Source organism: Pseudophryne corroboree, chromosome 4 (assembly GCF_028390025.1).
Source record: "Pseudophryne corroboree isolate aPseCor3 chromosome 4, aPseCor3.hap2, whole genome shotgun sequence".
Lineage (NCBI taxonomy): Eukaryota > Metazoa > Chordata > Amphibia > Anura > Myobatrachidae > Pseudophryne > Pseudophryne corroboree.
The window spans coordinates 933,497,415-933,519,411 of NC_086447.1; the positions used below are offsets into that span (position 1 = coordinate 933,497,415).

General features: G+C 47.2%; 1 protein-coding gene across 1 annotated transcript in view; it reads right to left on the bottom strand.

Annotated features, from left to right (window-relative positions):
* USH2A (usherin) overlaps nt 1-21,997 on the bottom strand; it is a 1,656,840-nt gene that overhangs the window by 72,968 nt on the left and 1,561,875 nt on the right. The window contains exons 67-68 of the mRNA XM_063919430.1: nt 6,721-6,930; nt 5,380-5,618 (exon numbers count right to left, since the gene is read on the bottom strand). Coding sequence (XP_063775500.1) covers nt 5,380-5,618; nt 6,721-6,930 — 449 coding nt within the window. The remainder of the gene's footprint in view (nt 1-5,379; nt 5,619-6,720; nt 6,931-21,997) is intronic.

Consider the following 21,997-nt stretch of genomic DNA (forward strand, 5'->3'; position numbering starts at 1 on the left):
TCACTCTCTCTCTCCCTCCTCTCATCCCTTTCTCTCTCTTTCTCCTTAACAACACCTCTCTTTCGCGCGCCTCTCTCTCTCTTTCTCCCATTCCCTCTATTTCCATGTAACCCTCCTCTCTCTCTTTCTTCTCCTCTATATCTTTCTCCCCCTGACACCCTCCCTCACTCTCTCTCTCCCTCCTCTCATCCCTTTCTCTCTCTTTCTCCCTACCACCTCTCAATCTCTTGCGCCTCTCTCTTTCTCCCATTCCCTCTATTTCCATGAAACCCTCCTCTCTCTCTCTCTCTTTCTACTCCTCTATCTCTTTCTCCCCCTGACACCCTCTCTCACTCTCTCTCCTCTTATCCCTTTCTCTCTCTTTCTCCTTAACAACACCTCTCTCTCTCTTTCGCGCGCCTCTCTCTCTCTTTCTCCCATTCCCTCTATTTCCATGAAACCCTCCTCTCTCTCTTTCTTCTCCTCTGTCTCTTTCTCCCCCTGACACCCTCTTTGTCTCTCTTGCTCCCCTCGCTCTCTTTCTCTTGCTCACCTAAGCAGCATTGTAGTGACGGGGGGGGGGGGGGGGGGCTTTTAAGATTTGGCTATGGGGCAAGTTCTAGTTATGCCCCTGCATAATATAATAATGGCCTTGGACTATATATTATAATAATGGCGTAATTTATACGTCAGATTCATCAGAGATATTGCGGACTTGTGGCGCTACAGTTTGAGCGTTAGTACTTTATCCAGGCACGTTAGAATTGATTTATGTATCTGTACCTTGGCACTACACCAGGAGCCAATGCAGCGGGCACCCTGCAGAGTGTAATGACCTTACAATACCGGTGACACTGTGTAATTACTGCATGGCAGACCTGGCTAGCGGGTGGCTCTCCATCCACTGTGGAAGTACAAGACTGGCAATTACTGCACTGGTGGACGGACAGAGCCAGGCTGCCTACGGCTGATATATGGCACCAATATACAGCCTACATGCAGACTGGCATGAAGAGGAATTGTGATGGCTTCACGCACAGGCGAGCTCAGAGGCAATAACAGCCGGTTATCTGGATGATTATCAACTATCAGTGAAGTAGCTTGAAGTTTAAATGTCACCTACATTGGCGCCCAGCCCAACGCTGACCGATACCATCCCTATAGCCAGGGGATCCATAGATCTGCCTAGTAGAGCCGCATCACTGGTACTGTCAGTGTGGATGGAAGGAAGTCACTAGTCTCTGCCACCATATAAACATAAAATGCGCCATTACTGTTACCATGGTAACTGATTTATAGTAATGTATTTGCTATACCTGTACGTCAGTTCTTGTGCATACTAAACCTATAACACCCAGATAGATCGCTCTTCTCTTGTGTCTCTTTACACTGATAGGGGTAAATCCACATGCACCGTACGCCAGCAGCGTCACACACCAACTCGCCACGACTTCACACCAAAATTTGCACATTTTTGTTTGCACCCATTATAGGGGTCTCGGAGCTAGCGTAAGTGCGGCATATGTACACATTAGATGGCGGGCATACAGTCGCCTACAATTGAACCGACACCTCAGTCTTTAGTTGGCGGAGGGACTACAAATATGGGAGCTTGTAATTCCGTATCTGGTCTTTAGGTCGACTACATTTAGGTCGACAGTCATTAGGCCGACCACTATCGGTTGACATGCATTAGGTCAACATAGTCTATAGGTCGACATGGTCACTAGGTCGACATAAGTTTTTCAAAAAGTCTTCATTTTTTTTAAACTTTTTCATTTTTTATGATCCACGTGGACTACAATTGGGAATAGTGACCTTGCCCGAAGCATGGCGAGCGAAGCGAGGGGACGCGGTGCACTAATTGGGGTTCCCGGTCACTTTACAAAGAAAACAACACCCCAAAACCTCATATCAACCTTTTTCCATGTCAACCTAATGACTGTGTCGACATATTTCAGCTGTCGACCAATAATGGTCGACCTAATGACAATCGACCCTGTGATCCACACCCTTGTAATTCTTGGTCCGTTCTATTCATAACCTAGCAGCACCCCAAACCGTAGCCGCATCAGGCATTATACACCCCAGGCTCCTGCCTAGGGCCCAGTGCACCCTGAGGGGCTCCGTTTGCCTTAACTCGGTTTTTATTTTTATAGAGGAAATCTGTATGCCATCTAGGGCCCTATAGAATCTTTCCCAAACTACGGGGATTTATTTGACATTTTGGACAGACGTTACCGCCTCCCGCTCTGTACCTGGCTCCGGAGTGTCGCTTTATTATCAAAAATAGACATATGCTATATCAAACCAAAACTATACGTTTTTCCTGCACAAAGGCGCGGCCCCGCACAGCTTTCTGGGCCCGATTCAGACCTGATCGCTGTTGGGCGGGCCGATTATCGATTGACTGTGCATGCGTACAGATCACAGTGCGCACGCACAAGGCCAAACTGCGAAAAAATCCAGCAACTTTTTTGATCACTAGGCGTACGCAAGTGATCAAAGGTAGCCGGCGTTTGGGGGTGGTAACTGCCCGTTTTCTGGGAATGTCAGGAAAACGCAGGCGTGGCCAAGCGTTTTCATGGAGGGTGTGTGCTCCGGCCCCGATCAGCCTGATTCTATCACACTGCAGGAGTAAGTCCTGGGCTGCGCACACACTGCACACACTGATTCTATCACACTGCAGGAGTAAGTCCTGGGCTACGCACACACTGCACACACTGATTCTATCGCACTGTAGGAGTAAGTCCTGGGCTGCGCACACACTGCACACACTGATTCTATCGCACTGTAGGAGTAAGTCCTGGGCTGCGCACACACTGCACACACTGATTCTATCGCACTGTAGGAGTAAGTCCTGGGCTGCGCACACACTGCACACACTGATTCTATCGCACTGTAGGAGTAAGTCCTGGGCTGCGCACACACTGCACACACTGATTCTATCACACTGCAGGTGTAAGTCCTGGGCTACGCACACACTGCACACACTGATTCTATCGCACTGTAGGAGTAAGTCCTGGGCTGCGCACACACTGCATACACTGATTCTATCGCACTGTAGGAGTAAGTCCTGGGCTGCGCACACACTGCACACACTGATTCTATCACACTGCAGGAGTAAGTCCTGGGCTACGCACACACTGCACACACTGATTCTATCGCACTGTAGGAGTAAGTCCTGGGCTGCGCACACACTGCACACACTGATTCTATCGCACTGTAGGAGTAAGTCCTGGGCTACGCACACACTGCACACACTGATTCTATCGCACTGTAGGAGTAAGTCCTGGGCTGCGCACACACTGCACACACTGATTCTATCACACTGCAGGAGTAAGTCCTGGGCTACGCACACACTGCACACACTGATTCTATCGCACTGTAGGAGTAAGTCCTGGGCTGCGCACACACTGCACACACTGATTCTATCGCACTGCAGGAGTAAGTCCTGGGCTACACACACACTGCACACACTGATTTTATCGCACTGTAGGAGTAAGTCCTGGGCTGCGCGCACACTGCACACACTGATTTTATTGCACTGTAGGAGTAAGTCCTGAGCTGCGCACACACTGCACACCCTGATTCTATCGCACTGTAGGAGTAAGTCCTGGGCTACACACACACTGCACACACTGATTCTATCACACTGCAGGAGTAAGTCCTGAGCTACACACACACTGCACACACTGATTCTATCGCACTGTAGGAGTAAGTCCTGGGCTACGCACACACTGCAGACACTGATTCTATCACACTGTAGGAGTAAGTCCTGGGCTGCGCACACACTGCACACACTGATTCTATCGCACTGCAGGAGTAAGTCCTGGGCTACACACACACTGCACACACTGATTCTATCGCACTGTAGGAGTAAGTCCTGGGCTGCGCACACACTGCACACACTGATTCTATCACACTGTAGGAGTAAGTCCTGGGCTGCGCACACACTGCACACACTGATTCTATCGCACTGCAGGAGTAAGTCCTGGGCTACACACACACTGCACACACACTGATTCTATCGCACTGTAGGAGTAAGTTATGGGCTGCGCACACACTGCACACACTGATTCTATCACACCGTAGGAGTAAGTCCTGGGCTACACACACACTGCACACACTGATTCTATCACACTGTAGGAGTAAGTCCTGGGCTACACACACTGCACACACTGATTCTATCACACTGTAGGAATAAGTCCTGGACTACGCACACACTGAACACACTGATTCTATCGCACTGCAGGAGTAAGTCCTGGGCTACGCACACACTGCACACACTGATTCTATCGCACTGTAGGAGTAAGTCCTGGACTACGCACACACTGCACACACTGATTCTATCGCACTGTAGGAGTAAGTCCTGGGCTGCGCACACACTACACACACTGATTCTATCACACTGCAGGAGTAAGTCCTGGGCTGCGCACACACTGCACACACTGATTCTATCGCACTGTAGGAGTAAGTCCTGGGCTACGCACACACTGCACACACTGATTCTATCACACTGTAGGAGTAAGTCCTGGGCTACGCACACACTGCACACACTGATTCTATCACACTGTAGGAGTAAGTCCTGGGCTACGCACACACTGCACACACTGATTCTATCACACTGTAGGAGTAAGTCCTGGGCTACACACACACTGCACACACTAATTCTATCGCACTGTAGGAGTAAGTCCTGGGCTACGCACACACTGCACACACTGATTCTATCGCACTGCAGGAGTAAGTCCTGGGCTACGCACACACTGCACACACTGATTCTATCACACTGCAATAGTAAGTCCTGGGCTACGCACACACTGCACACACTGATTCTATCGCACTGTAGGAGTAAGTCCTGGGCTACGCACACTGCACACACTGATTCTATCACACTGTAGGAGTAAGTCCTGGGCTACGCACACACTGCACACACTGATTCTATCACACTGCAGGAGTAAGTCCTGGGCTGCGCACACACTGCACACACTGGAAAATCATTAGATGGTGAGTTGTGAACGGATTTGCAGCTGACCGGCGTTCGCAGACATTTTCGCAAGGTGCACGCAGACTTGCACGGGGCGGGTTTTCACTCTGTCTGGGCGCGACTATCCAATCGCAAACCTCTGCAAATTCGCAGGTCTGAATTGGGGCCACTGCCTCATCCCACTGACTAACAAACTACAAAAAATTTAAATAAATTAAAAATTCCTGTCTTTCTATCCCCACAAAAACTCTGCAAATTCTGCAACCCCCCCGCCCACATCTTATAGGGGAACAGCGTGATATGATTAAAGACGCGCTTCCAGCAGCTTCATTTATTATGTGTTTGAGTGAAATGTGACATTTAGTTAATTAATTATAAGAGATTCCTAAATGTCACAGAAATTAAACACTTACCTTTGAATAATGCCATTAGGTGACCGCGGCTCACTCCACTGCAGAGAAACTGCCCTTGAAGCTTTGTGCGTTACACGTGGAGGTCGCTGGTGGGAGGGTGTCGCTGCCAGGGTCTTCAGCGCAGCCACAGGTCCCTGACTACAACATGTCACACAAGTGCAGGCCTCCACCCCGACTGAGTAATTAGTGAAGGGCGTCAGGCCGTAGACAGTCTGCGTGTTTGATATTCCTTCAGACAGCTGCGGAAATAAAAGGAAAAGCAACGATTTCAAAAAAATAATAATTCAAATAACAATTTAATATTTAAAGGGACATTAAGCTCAGCCCATATACATGTGATTTACAGGACTTTGGGGGTAATTCAGACCTGATTGCTAGGCTGCGTTTTCATTCAGCGGGCGATCAGGTCTAAACTGCGCATGCGTAGGCACCGCAATGCGCAGGTGCGCCGCATGGGTACAAAGCGGATCACCGCTCAGCGATGGGTTTGTGCGAAAAATCCATTCGCAAGGAGATTGACAGGAAGAAGGCGTTTGTGGGTGTCAACTGACCGTTTTCAGGGAATGGATGGAAAAATGCAGGTGTGTGTCCAAGCGTTTGCAGGGCGGGTGTCTGACGTCAATTCCGGCCCCGGACAGGCTGAAGTGATTGCAGCGGCTGAGTAAGTCCTGGGCTGTCTAGAGAGACTGCACAAGATCTGTTTGTACGGCTACTACACATGCGTTCGCACACTTGCACAGTGAAAATACACTCCCCCTGTAGGCGGCGACTATCTGTTCGCAGCAGTGCAAAAATCGCCTGCTAGCGATCAGGTGTGAATTAGCCCCTTTGCTCTTTAAGTATATTCTTCCCTTTTTCATTACAACAACTGGCCACTGGGGGCAGTATTTCATGGGAAGCCATGGATAATAATACAGACTACAGTACACAGATAGGCAGGGACACAGGCTCTCTGTGATAAATACCCCATGTCCGGCACATGGAGACACCCAGTGAGACCCCCTGCACCCCCCCCCCACTGGTCCATGCCACTACCACTCTTTTACTATGCCCGACAGCCCCGGTATAATGTATGGCCTGAGCCAACGTTCACATGCACCAGCTTCGGCAGATTTATCAATGAGTGGTATTCTTGTGATCACCCCTTTACAAATGATAAATGGGGCTCCAGCCAATCAGCTCCCAACTGTCATGTGTTTGAAAAATGCCAGTTAGGAGCTGGTTGGCTGGGGCACCATTTATCATACGCAACGAGTGATAACAAGAATATCAATCATTGATAAATCTGCCCCACAGTCTGCACAGTGTAACATTACGTTACTGTATAAGATACCCACTTACCACAGTGTCGCCCCCCCTGTTAGTCCTGGAGAATAGTCTATATAGGATGACTACGCCATTGGGCTTCGTTGGAGGGGTTATATTGGCCACGGCAGACGTAGAAGACACCCTGTGGAATGTGGGAGCATGTACACCTTCTGGGGGTGCGGGGCCAGTTCTGCAGGAAGTCCAGGAGCTGGGCGTTCTCCCTGCGGAATTCACAGCCCACACCTGCAACAAGGAATAGGAAACACAATTATCAGCCCAAACCAGCTCTCCTGTATATATCACCCTACACCGCTCAGGATACTACAGTATACCACAGCCACATACACAATTATTAGCCTGTGAAATTCCATTATTTGAAATAAACATTTACATACCAGTGTTATTATATACTGCGGATGCAAGTTGCGTCTTATTACCATATACGATAATAGTGCGCTAAATGTCGCAGCACTATGTCCCTTAAGAGAAAGCAAGTAGTCGCACACGTGGTATACTGAGGTCCAACGCTCAGAGATATATATATATATGTATTTGATATTAAAAGGTATGCATACAAAATAACATATGTACAGTATATCATTCAGTATAACATATATAAGCCACAAGTAAGTGGTACAGAGTTACAGTTACATGGAAAACAGTTACAGCCAGCATACCTCACCCTTAGCTCAGTGGACAGTCATCTCCATTTAGAATCAGCAACAACTGAATTCCTGGGTAAGGGAAAATACTTATATACTGTGTATTGGAGACGGTACATGTCTGGGGCTGGGTCTTCTGCTATTGGTCCAGGGGTGGGACATATCCAGTACACTGGGGATCATTGGTCGGCTCAAACAGTGGGCGATGACTAAGTCCTGAGATGTGATTACCATTGTTTACCTCTGATTTCACGCCCCATGACCAGTCAAACCCACCACATTATCATACAGTAATATACATGAATCCGGTATTGCTAACAAACTTGTTGCAGCCGTATGCGACAATATCCTCACAACCACCGGATTACTGCTTATTTGACCTTGAACAATTTGATTCCACACACGGTATCCTTACTCAATCCCATCCTCGTGATATATATATATAGATATGTATGCATTTGCCTATACTTAGGGTTTTGTATGTTATATTGTGTTCTTATTTGTTCTGACCCATAGTGTAACAATGACAGTCCAGAATCTATTGACTCAACACACAACTCTCAATTGTTCGCGATCTACATTCCCAACAATGGAAAGCCTATGAGTATAGAACACTACATTGTATGTTCACAATGGCTGTTTAAGCAATCTGATATGTTTAAGACACTATTTAATTTGTATTCCTGGAGATACCACATTTGAGTGTGTGTAAGAATTATTTGCTATTTTTGTCACAGTATGATATTTATTAACAAATGCATCTTCTACCGTAATGTGCACAGTAACTTGCCGTTATGGTCATTCGCGCCTTACCATATTGACGCATGCATCGTAGATGCATCCATTAATAAATGTCATAGCGTATTCTAAATATCGAAATATACAATTTGACTTTGACAAGCCCAAACCAGCTATCCTGTATATCAACTTAAACTGCTCATGATACTACAGTATATAACAGCCACATACACAATTACTGCAAGGAAACATTCTACCTCAAAGCTACTTTTTATATGCATCTCGTTTGTCTTTGCTACATTCCTACAAATTGCTAAGAGTTCATTCATTTCTTAATGGCAAAAATACAATTAAAACATCACCAATGGGATTACCAGGGCTACAGTAAATGTAACATACTGTATGGGAGAAGTGCAGAGTTTATTACAGAATCAGCATTTCACAGAGCGGAGTCTATACGGAAACCTCTTCTATCCACCCACTATGTCCTGCAGCACATATCTCTCCATGTCCTGCAGCTTATATTTCTCCATGTCCTGCAGCGTATATCTCTCCATGTCCTGCAGCGCATATCTCTCCATGCCCTGCAGCGCATATCTCTCCATGTCCTGCAGCGCATATCTCTCCATGTCCTGCAGCGTATATATCTCCATGTCATGCAGCGTATATCTCTCCATGTCCTGCAGCGCATACCTCTACATGTCCTGCAGCATATATATCTCCATGTCCTGCAGCGTACATCTCTCCATGTCCTGCAGTGTATATCTCTCCATGTCCTGCAGCGTATATCTCTCCATGTCCTGCAGCATATATATCTCCATGTTCTGCAGAATATATCTCTCCATGTCCTGCAGCATATATCTCTCCATGTCCTGCAGAGTATATCTCTCCATGTCCTGCAGCGTATATCTCTCCATATCCTGCAGCATATATCTCTCCATGTCCTGCAACGTACATCTCTCCATGTCCTGCAGTGTATATCTCTTCATGTCCTGCAGTGTATATCTCTCCATGTCCTGCAGCGTATATATCTCCATGTCCTGCAGCGTATATATGTCTCTACATGTCCCGCAGCGTATATCTCTCCATGTCCTGCAGCATATATATATCTCTACATGTCCTGTAGCGTATATCTCTCTCCATGTCCTGCAGCGTTTATCTCTCCATGTCCTGCAGCATATATCTCTCCATGTCCTGCAGCTTATATCTCTCCATGTCCTGCAGAATATATCTCACCATGTCATGCAGCGTATATCTCTCCATGTCCTGCAGCGTATATCTCTCCATGTCCTGCAGTGTATATCTCTACATGTCCTGCAGCGTATATATGTCCATGTCCTGCAGCGTGTATATATCTCTACATGTCCCGCAGCGTATATCTCTCCATGTCCTGCAGCGTATATCTCTCTCCATGTCCTGCAGCGTTTATCTCTCCATGTCCTGCAGCATATATCTCCCCATGTCCTGCAGCTTATATCTCTCCATGTCCTGCAGAATATATCTCTCCATGTCCTGCAGTGTATATCTCTACATGTCCTGCAGCATATATCGCTCCATGTCCTGCAGCGTATATCTCTCCATGTCCTGCAGCGTATATCTCTCCATATCCTGCAGCATATATCTCTCCATGTCCTGCAGCATATATATCTCCATATCCTGCAGCGTATATCTCTCCATGTCCTGCAGCGTGTATATATCTCTCCATGTCCTGCAGAATATATCTCATCATGTCCTGCAGCGTATATCTCTCCATGTCCTGCAGCGTATATCTCTCCATGTCCTGCAGTGTATATCTCTCCATGTCCTGCAGCGTATATATCTCCATATCCTGCAGCATATATATATCTCTCCATGTCCTGCAGCGTATATCTCTCCATGTCCTGCAGCGTATATCTCTCCATGTCCTGCAGCATATATATATCTCTACATGTCCTGCAGCGTATATCTCTCCATGTCCTGCAGCGTTTATCTCTCCATGTCCTGCAGCATATATCTCTCCATGTCCTGCAGCTTATATCTCTCCATGTCCTGCAGCTTATATCTCTCCATGTCCTGCAGTGTATATCTCTACATGTCTTGCAGCGTGTATCTCTCCATGTCCTGCAGCGTATATCTCTCCATGTCCTGCAGCGTATATCACTCCATGTCCTGCAGCGTATCTCTACATGCCCTGCAGCGTCTATCTCTAAATGTCCTGCATTGTATATCTCTCCATGTCCTGCAGCATATATCTCTCCATGTCCTGCAGAATATATCTCTCCATGTCCTGCAGCGTATATCTCTCCATGTCCTGCAAAATATCTCTCCATGTCCTGCAGTGTATATTTCTCCATGTCCTGCAGCGCATATCTCTCCATGTCCTGCAGTGCATATCTCTCCATGTCCTACAGCGTATATCTCTCCATGTCCTGCAGCATATATCTCTCCATGTCCTGCAGAGCATATCTCTCCATGTCCTGCAGCGTATATCTCTCCATGTCCTGCAGAATATATCTCTCCATGTCCTGCAGTGTATATCTCTCAATGTCCTGCAAAATATATATCTCCATGTCCTGTAGTGTATACATACTTGCCTACCCTCCCGGAATGGCCGGGAGGCTCCCGAAAAACGAGTGACCCTCCCGGCCCCCCGGAAGAGCAGGCAAGTCTCCCGATATCCACGGGTCACCCCCTGCCCGTCGCCCACTTAACGAGTAAAGTGGGCGGTCCGGGCAGGCGATGACGCGATTCTTGTTGAATCGCGTCATCGTAACCACGCCCCCCTGCTGTATAATGCCGGTAGTCGCGGCAGTACACAGCGGGGGCGTGGCTTAAATAACGCGGTCCAGAAGCCACGCCCCGTTCCGCCTCTGGCCCGCCCCCCTGTCACGTCACCTCACTGCCCGCCCCCCCTGCTGAGCCGACGGGCTGCTCTCTCCCGGAGAGAGCAGCCCAGAAGTCGGCAACTATGAGTGTATATCTCTCCATGTCCTGCAGCGTATATCTCTCCATGTCCTGCAGCGCATATCTCTCCATGTCCTTTAGCATAAATCTCTCAATGTCCTGCAGTGCATATCTCACCATGTCCTGCAGCATGTATCTCTCCATGTCCTGCAGCATATATCTCTCCATTTCCTGAAGTGCATATCTCACCATGTCCTGCAGCATGTATCTCTCCATGTCCTTCAGCATGAATCTCTCCATGTCCTGCAGTGCATATCTCACCATGTCCTGCAGCATATATCTCTCCATGTCCTGCAGCGTATATCTCTCCATGCCCTGCAGCATGTATCTCTCCATGTCCTGCAGCGTATATCTCTACATGTCCTGCAGCTTATATCTCTCCATGTCATGCAGCATGTATCTCTCCATGTCCTGCAGAATATATCTCTCCATGTCCCGCAGAATCTCTCTCTCTCCATGTCCTGCAGCGTATATCTCTCCATGTCCTGCAGAATATATCTCTCCATGTCCTGCAGCGTATATCTCTCCATGTCCTGCAGAATATATCTCTTCATGTCCTGCAGTGTATATCTCTCCATGTCCTGCAGCATGTATCTCTCCTTGTCCTGCAGCGTATATCACTCCGTGTCCTGCAGCATATATCTCTCCATGTCCTGCAGTGTATATCTCTCCATGTCCTGCAGTGTATATCTCTCCATGTCCTGCAGCATATATATCTCCATGTCCTGCAGTGTATATCTCTCCACGTCCTGCAGCATATATATCTCCATGTCCTGTAGCATATAGCTCCATGTCCTGCAGAATATATCTCTCCATGTCCTGCAGAATATATCTCTCCATGTCCTGCAGCGTATATCTCTACATGTCCTGCAGCATGTATCTCTCCATATCCTGCAGTGTATATCTCTCCATGTCCTGCAGCGTATATATCTCTCCATGTCCTGCAGCGTATATCTCTCCATATCCTGCAGCGTATATCTCTCCATGTCCTGCAGCGTATATATATCTCTCCATGTCCTGCAGAATATATCTCACCATGTCCTGCAGCGTATATCTCTACATATCCTGCAGCGTTCATCTCTCCATGTCCTGCAGCGTATATCTCTCCATGTCCTGCAGCGTTCATCTCTCCATGTCCTGCAGCTTATATCTCTCCATGTCCTGCAGAATATATCTCTCCATGTCCTGCAGTGTATATCTCTACATGTCTTGCAGTGTATATCTCTCCATGTCCTGCAGCGTATCTCTACATGCCCTGCAGCTTATCTATCTCCATGTCCTGCAGTGTATATCTCTCCATGTCCTGCAGCGTATATCTCTCCTTGTCCTGCAGTGCATATCTCTCCATGTCCTGCAGCGTATATCTCTCCATGTCCTGCAGCGTATATCTCTCCATGTCCTGCAGCATATATCTCTCCATGTCCTGCAGCGTATATCTCTCCATGTCCTGCAGTGTATATCTCTCCATGTCCTGCAGCGTATATCTCTCCATGTCCTGCAGCGTATATATCTCTACATGTCCTGCAGCGTATATCTCTCCATGTCCTGCAGCGTATATTTCTCCATGTCCTGCAGCGTATATATATATATCTCTACATGTCCTGCAGCGTATATCTCTCCATGTCATGCAGCATGTATCTCTCCATGTCCTGCAGCGTATATCTCTCCATGTCCTACAGCGTATATCTCTCCATGTCCTGCAGCGTATATCTCTCCATGTCCTGCAGAATATATCTCTCCATGTCCTGCAGCGTATATCTCTCCATGTCCTGCAGCATATATCTCTCCATGTCCTGCAGTGTATATCTCTCCATGTCCTGCAGCGTATATCTCTCCATGTCCTGCAGCGTATATATCTCTACATGTCCTGCAGCGTATATCTCTCCATGTCCTGCAGCGTATATTTCTCCATGTCCTGCAGCGTATATATATATATCTCTACATGTCCTGCAGCGTATATCTCTCCATGTCCTGCAGCGTTTATCTCTCCATGTCCTGCAGCATATATATCTCCATGTCCTGCAGCTTATATCTCTCCATGTCCTGCAGAATATATCTCTCCATGTCCTGCAGTGTATATCTCTACATGTCTTGCAGCGTGTATCTCTCCATGTCCTGCAGCGTATATCTCTCCATGTCCTGCAGCGTATATCACTCCATGTCCTGCAGCGTATCTCTACATGCCCTGCAGCGTCTATCTCTAAATGTCCTGCAGTGTATATCTCTCCATGTCCTGCAGCATATATCTCTCCATGTCCTGCAGAATATATCTCTCCATGTCCTGCAGCGTATATCTCTCCATGTCCTGCAGTGTATATTTCTCCATGTCCTGCAGCGCATATCTCTCCATGTCCTGCAGCGCATATCTCTCCATGTCCTGCAGCATATGTCTCTCCATGTCCTGCAGCGTATATCTCTCCATGTCCTGCAGTGTATATCTTTCCATGTCCTGCAGCGTGTATCTCTCCATGTCCTGCAGGGTATATCTCTCCATGTCCTGCAGAATATATCTCTCCATGTCCTGCAGTGTATATCTCTCAATGTCCTGCAAAATATATATCTCAATGTACTGCAGTGTATACATACTTGCCTACCCTCCCGGAATGGCCGGGAGGCTCCCGAAAAACGGGTGACCCTCCTGGCCCCCCGGAAGAGCAGGCAAGTCTCTCGATATCCGCGGGTCACCCCCTGCCCGCCGCCCACTTAAAGAGTACAGTGGGCGATCCGGGCAGGCGATGACGCGATTCTTGTTGAATCGCGTCATCGTAACCACGCCCCCTGCTGTATAATGCCGGTAATCGCGGCAGTACACAGCGGGGGCGTGGCTTAAATGACGCGGTCCAGAAGCCACGCCCCGTTCCGCCTCTGGCCCGCCCCCTGTCACGTCACCTCACTGCCCGCCCCCCCTGCTGAGCCGACGGGCTGCTCTCTCCCGGAGAGAGCAGCCCAGAAGTCGGCAACTATGAGTGTATATCTCTCCATGTCCTGCAGCGTATATCTCTCCATGTCCTGCAGCGCATATCTCTCCATGTCCTTCAGCATAAATCTCTCCATGTCCTGCAGTGCATATCTCACCATGTCCTGCAGCATGTATCTCTCCATGTCCTGCAGCGTATATCTCTCCATGTCCTGCAGCGTATATCTCTCCATATCCTGCAGCATATATCTCTCCATGTCCTGCAGCGTATATCTCTACATGTCCTGCAGCTTATATCTCTCCATGTCCTGCAGCATGTATCTCTCCATGTCCTGCAGAACATATCTCTCCATGTCCCGCAGAATATATCTCTCTCCATGTCCTGCAGCGTATATCTCTCGATGTCCTGCAGAATATATCTCTGCATGTCCTGCAGCGTATATCTCTCCATGTCCTGCAGAATATATCTCTCCATGTCCTGCAGTGTATATCTCTCCATGTCCTGCAGCATGTATCTCTCCTTGTCCTGCAGCGTATATCTCTCCATGTCCTGCATCATATATCTCTCCATGTCCTGCAGTGTACATCTCTCAATGTCCTGCAGTGTATATCTCTCCATGTCCTGCAGCATATATCTCTCCATGTCCTGCAGCATATATCTCTCCATGTCCTGCAGTGTATATCTCTCCACGTCCTGCAGCATATAGCTCCATGTCCTGCAGAATATATCTCTCCATGTCCTGCAGAATATATCTCTCCATGTCCTGCAGCGTATATCTCTACATGTACTGCAGCATGTATCTCTCCATATCCTGCAGTGTATATCTCTCCATGTCCTGCAGCGTATATCTCTCCATGTCCTGCAGCGTGTATCTCTCCATGTCCTGCAGCATGTATCTCTCCATGTCCTGCAGCGTATATCTCTCCATATCCTGCAGCATATATCTCTCCATGTCCTGCAGCGTACATCTCTCCATGTCCTGCTGTGTATATCTCTCCATGTCCTGCAGTGTACATCTCTCCATGTCCTGCAGCATATATCTCTCCATGTCCTGCAGCGTATATCTCTCCATATCCTGCAGCGTATATCTCTCCATGTCCTGCAGCGTATATATATATCTCTCCATGTCCTGCAGAATATATCTCACCATGTCCTGCAGCGTATATCTCTCCATGTCCTGCAGCGTATATATCTCTACATATCCTGCAGCGTGTATCTCTCCATGTCCTGCAGCGTATATCTCTCCATGTCCTGTAGTGTATATCTCTACATGTCCTGCAGAATATATCTCTCCATGTCCTGCAGTGTATATCTCTCCATGTCCTGCAGCGTATCTCTACATGCCCTGCAGCATATCTATCTCCATGTCCTGCAGTGTATATCTCTCCATGTCCTGCAGCGTATATCTCTCCTTGTCCTGCAGTGCATATCTCTCCATGTCCTGCAGCGCATATTTCTCCATGTCCTGCAGCATATATATCTCTCCATGTCCTGCAGCGTATATCTCTCCATGTCCTGCAGCATATATCTCTCCATGTCCTGCAGCGTATATCTCTCCATGTCCTGCAGAATATATCGCTCCATGTCCTGCAGCGTATATCTCTCCATGTCCTGCAGCGTATATCTCTCCATGTCCTGCAGCGTATATCTCTCCATGTCCTGCAGCGCATATCTCTCCATGTCCTGCAGCGTATATATCTCTACATGTCCTGCAGCGTATATCTCTCCATGTCCTGCAGCGTATATACCTCTACATGTCCTACAGCGTATATCTCTCCATGTCCTGCAGCGTATATCTCTCCATGTCCTGCAGCGTATATCTCTCCATGTCATGCAGCATGTATCTCTCCATGTCCTGCAGCGTATATCTCTCCATGTCCTACAGCGTATATCTCTCCATGTCCTGCAGCGTATATCTCTCCATGTCCTGCAGAATATATCTCTCCATGTCCTGCAGCGTATATCTCTCCATGTCCTGCAAAATATATCTCTCCATGTCCTGCAGTGTATATATCTCCATGTCCTGTAGCGTATATATCTCTCCATGTCCTGCAGTGTATATCTCTTCATGTCCTGCAGAATATATATCTCCATGTCCTGCAGAATATATATCTCCATGTCCTGCAGCGTATATCTCTCCATGTTCTGCAGTGTATATCTCTCCATGTCCTGCAGCATGTATCTCTCCTTGTCCTGCAGCGTATATCTCTCCATGTCCTGCAGCGTATATCTCTCCATGTGCTGCAGTGTATATCTCTCCATGTCCTGCAGCATGTATCTCTCCTTGTCCTGCAGTGTATATCTCTCCATGTCCTGCAGCATATATCTCTCCATGTGCTGCAGTGTATATCTCTCCATGTCCTGCAGTGTATATCTCTCCATGTCCTGCAGTGTATATCTCTCCATGTCCTGCAGCGTATATCTCTCCATGTCCTGTAGCATATAGCTCTCCATGTCCTGCAGAATGTATCTCTCCATGTCCTGCAGCATATATATCTCCATGTCCTGCAGCATATATCTCTCCATGTCCTGCAGCGTATATCCCTCCATATCCTGCAGCATATATCTCCCCATGTCCTGCAGCGTATATCTCTCCATGTCCTGCAGCATATATCTCTCCATGTCCTGCAGCGTACATCTCTCCATGTCCTGCAGCGTATATCTCTCCATGTCCTGCAGCATATATCTCTCCATGTCCTGCAGCGTATATCTCTCCATATCCTGCAGCGTATATCTCTCCATGTCCTGCAGCGTATATATCTCTCTCCATGTCCTGCAGCGTATATCTCTCCATGTCCTGCAGCGTATATCTCTCCATGTCCTACAGCGTATATCTCTCCATGTCCTGCAGCGTATATCTCTCCATGTCCTGCAGCGTATATCTCTCCATATCCTGCAGCGCATATCACTCAATGTCCTGCAGCGTATATATATTTCCATGTCCTGCAGCGTATATCTCTCCATGTCCTGCAGCCTATATATCTCTACATGTCCTGCAGCATATATCTCTCCATGTCCTGCAGCGTATATCTCTCCATGTCCTGCAGTGTATATCTCTCCATGTCCTGCAGTGTATATCTCTCCATGTCCTGCAGCCTATATATCTCTACATGTCCTGTAGCGTATATCTCTCCATGTCCTGCAGCGTATATCTCTCCATGTCCTGCAGCGTATATCTCTCCATATCCTGCAGCGCATATCACTCCATGTCCTGCAGCGTATATATATTTCCATGTCCTGCAGCGTATATCTCTCCATGTCCTGCAGCCTATATATCTCTACATGTCCTGCAGCATATATCTCTCCATGTCCTGCAGCGTATATCTCTCCATGTCCTGCAGCGTATATCTCTACATGTCCTGCAGCCTATATATCTCTACATGTCCTGCAGCGTATATCTCTCCATGTCCTGCAGCGTGTATCTCTCCATGTCCTGCAGCGTATATCTCGCCATATCCTGCAGCGTATATCTCTCCATGTCCTGCAGCCTATATATCTCTACATGTCCTGCAGCGTATATCTCTCCATATCCTGCAGCGTATATCTCTCCATGTCCTGCAGCGTATATATCTCTCTCCATGTCCTGCAGCGTTTATCTCTCCATGTCCTGCAGCGTATATCTCTCCATGTCCTGCAGCGTATATCTCTCCATGTCCTGCAGCGTATATCTCTCCATGTCCTGCAGCGTATATCTCTCCATGTCCTGTAGCGTATATCTCTCCATGTCCTGCAGCGTATATTTCTCCATGTCCTGCAGCGTATATCTCTCCATATCCTGCAGCGCATATCACTCCATGTCCTGCAGCGTATATATATTTCCATGTCCTGCAGCGTATATCTCTCCATGTCCTGCAGCCTATATATCTCTACATGTCCTGCAGCATATATCTCTCCATGTCCTGCAGCGTATATCTCTACATGTCCTGCAGCCTATATATCTCTACATGTCCTGCAGCGTATATCTCTCCATGTCCTGAGCATGTATCTCTCCATGTCCTGCAGCGTATATATCTCTCCATATCCTGCAGCGTATATCTCTCCATGTCCTGCAGCCTATATATCTCTACATGTCCTGCAGCATATATCTCTCCATGTCCTGCAGCCTATATATCTCTACATGTCCTGCAGCATATATCTCTCCATGTCCTGCAGCGTACATCTCTCCATATTCTGCAGCGTATATCTCTCCATGTCCTGCAGCATATATATATATATATATATATATATATCTATCTCATGTCTCTCTGTCTGTAGAGTTTGTTTTAATGGAACTATCACTAAACACAGTGACAATAATGTCAATGAGCAGATAATTGGGCTGAGTTACCAAAGGACAAGACGCCCTATTGCCGGCAAATACCCCAATTACTTTCACCAATGGGATACTTTTTCCATGCACCCAATACATAGAAAGTGTTAGCGCTTTTATAACAAGTATTGCGCCAGTACATGTGACGCTGCGCACCACGATGTGACATTATATACAGGCCACGCATATGCAGAACATTATTGTCACCGGGCCAGGCTGTCGGAGGTAGCTGGGGATCGCTCAGATCCCATAGAGATTTGTTATAGTAAATGACCAGCAATAAGTGGGTGCCGTAGACTGAAGCACCCGACATTCATCCTATATGTAATGCTAGTGAGCTGTTTGGCACAAGGAATAAGTTGGGCACAGCACAGTATCTCAGGGTGAATCACCCGCAGGACAAGTTTATGATGCAAGATTCTGAATTTGGCAGGTAAACATCTTTTGGCTAGACTCTAGGTTACCAAACTGTGTGCCGTGGCTCCCTGGGGTGCCTCGGGACACTTGCAGGGGTGCCCTGGGTTGGTGGTCCAGGACCAATTCAAATTATTCATGGTCAGTATAATAGGCAAAACCAGTGCTGGTGGCTGCCAGTCATAAAATATGTGGCCAAACAGAAGCAAATCTTGTCCCTCACCACACAGCTGACCCTAAGGAGGACATATAAACGCCATCTACTTAATGTAATATTTCTTTCTAAATTTCTCAATAAGAAATTTCTGGCCTAGGGGAGCCGTGAAAAAAATTCTGATATTCTAGGGCGCCGTGATTCAAAAAAGTTTGGAAACCACTGGGATAGAGGCTTCGGGCTCTATCCAGCTAGCATCGCATCAGCCAGGGTAGTGTGCACGTGCAGGGTCCGTTCTGGCCGACCAATGCGATCGCGTCGCATTGATGTGAACGCCTCTGTCTGATTGACAGGCAGAGGCGTTCACGGGGCGGCATTGCGGGGGCATGGCATCAGTCACACGCGGCTACTGTTTCGGGGAAAATGGCAGCGGCACAACTGCCTTTGCAGCCAGGCCTTGGTGGCAGGGGGGCTTCCATTATTCACCGATGCGATCGCCTCATCCCTGGCCGCCATTACCACGCTGCGCGGCCTTGCACTGTGCTGGGCGGCCCCAGCATGCGATCGCAAGCAGTTGCAGTTTTGCTAATTTAGTAAAACTGCAACTGACGCTGAATAAGGGCCACAATACTTAATATATACAATATCGAGTTTACCGGATTCCTTTATTCCTGTAATGTGGGATCAGTAGCTGCAGGGTATGCTGATCCTTGTAGTGCCATATTGGGGGATCTTGGGGTGTCTCCGGGTAAGTTTGCTCCCAGTTTAGAAATACAGAAATGTATGACCCAGAGTGGGTGCTATGACCACGTGTGTAAAGACGCCGTGGCGTGGCCCGGTGGCTTTCCATATACTTGCAGATGTGTGTGACTGAGATCTCTGCATTGCTTTTCTCAGGTAGAATGTAAACCGCTGTGTGCGCCTATTGGCCCTCATTCCGAGTCGTTCGCTCGGAAATAATCTTCGCATCGCAGCGTTTTTCTGCTTAGTACGCATGCGCAATGTTCGCACTGCGACTGCGCCAAGTAATTTTGCTATGAAGATAGTATTTTTACTCACGGCTTTTTCTTCGCTCCGGCGATCGTAGTGTGATTGACAGGAAATGGGTGTTACTGGGCGGAAACACGGCGTTTTATGGGCGTGTGGATAAAAACGCTACCGTTTCCGGAAAAAACGCGGGAGTGGCTGGAGAAACGGAGGAGTGTCTGGGCGAACGCTGGGTGTGTTTGTGACGTCAAACCAGGAACGACAAGCACTGAACTGATCGCAGATGCCGAGTAAGTCTGAAGCTACTCTGAAACTGCTAAGTAGTTTGTAATCGCAATATTGCGAATACATCGTTCGCAATTTTAAGAATCTAAGATTCACTCCCAGTAGGCGGCGGCTTAGCGTGTGTAACTCTGCTAAAATCGCCTTGCGAGCGAACAACTCGGAATGAGGGCCATTCTGCAGTCTGCTGGGGGGAATTGTTTAGCATAGATTAACCCCTTCCTTACACACACCTGTGATGGACATATAAACTAATCTCAGTAACTTCCATTCTGTTTATTCCTGTCATTTTGTAAGGGACAAATAACGTTCCCAATACTCAGTATTCATCAATATAGCCTGTGTGTCAATTAGTATATAATGTTCTTTCTGTTCCATGTATAGAATAGATACATAGTATTGTGTATAATTACGGGTTACAGTCACATTTGAAATTCTTACCCTTAAACAAAAGAAATTCTTAATGATGATAAGTTTATCAGAGGATTAGTAATCGGAACGACCGGCGTTACTCTACCGATGGAAAGTGATTTGCAGAATAAATGAGACGCTGCACATATTAAGCGGATTTTCAGCAAATCTGCATGAAAATTAAATTTTGGTTTCATCAAGAAGTGAATAAACATATGGAAGAGGGTGTAATCTTATTTATCAAAAATCATTTGTATAATTAAACACGAATATCGCAAAAGGTCAGAATAGGTCCGGATTTGCATGAGTAAGTTATTTGTACAATGTCAGTAGCAATAGACAGTCTAGATGGATGGGAGATCTTATAGGGTTAAATTAGGCTCAATAATGGCCAATTACACAGTGATCAATCAGGATGATAGATCTACGTGGCGATGCAAAACGACTGTCTAAGCCATTTTCTGAGAGGGATTCCTTACTAAGCTTTTGTGTTTCCCCAGCAGTAAAAATCTGTTTCATTCTTACTTCCTACAAAGAAATGGGCGTCAGACGTTACGGCGTACGTTTCGCCCACAGCGCTTAGAATGGCATAATGTAAACACATATAATGGTATAAAGACACTGAAAATATAACATGCATTGAAACATTACATGTAATCAGAGAAAGGGACACTGATCTATAATAACACATCGGAAGGCTTTTCATACAAGTGTTACAAGCTGCTACAAACAAATCTGCCAATAAAACAGGAAGGAGCTGGGGGCCACAGGTGCGGACTCATAGGGCCACATGTCCCCCATCAATAATGTAAAGAATAAAAGAACAATGACACCATTCAGTGTATATCAACCCATATAGAAGCAATCCAGAAATGTATTTATAAAACATAACAGCGACGTTTCCCCAGGGTGAAAGGACAGGGGTCTACCCTTGGCACAGGACCACCATTAGCTCCAGGGCAGGTTTGGGAGGTCAGACATGGGCACATATTCTGCACCTGTGGTTTCTGAGATCACTGAGTCCCAGCGTGAATGGGATGTCCAGATAACGCCGCCAGCATACCATACTACACCCCCAGATAACACTGACGATTTCCTCAATGCTTGACGGCCCATGAACGTTACAAGCAGCGATAAAAGTCCGTCATCATTTGGAAATAGTGAGTGTACCGTACTGTCCATCGCAGCCACAGCGGAGACCAGTGATGTGTATTCAGCCGTTCACACGCATGAAATGGGCGCAATATAGAGCGCACCTAGACGAATGAAAGCATGTTAGGTTGGGTTCCTACAGTACGTAAGTGCTGCAGCCGCCTGGAGATGTACTGAGACGCCCACTGGCTGCTTCACAGACCTCAGCAACTATGCACAAACAGGCAGATCCACCCATAATCAACCATCTGAGTGACCCAATGGTTGCGTAGAACGGGTAAACTGAGACGCTGGCATAGTGTCTTTTCTATACAGAATATACATATATATATATATATAG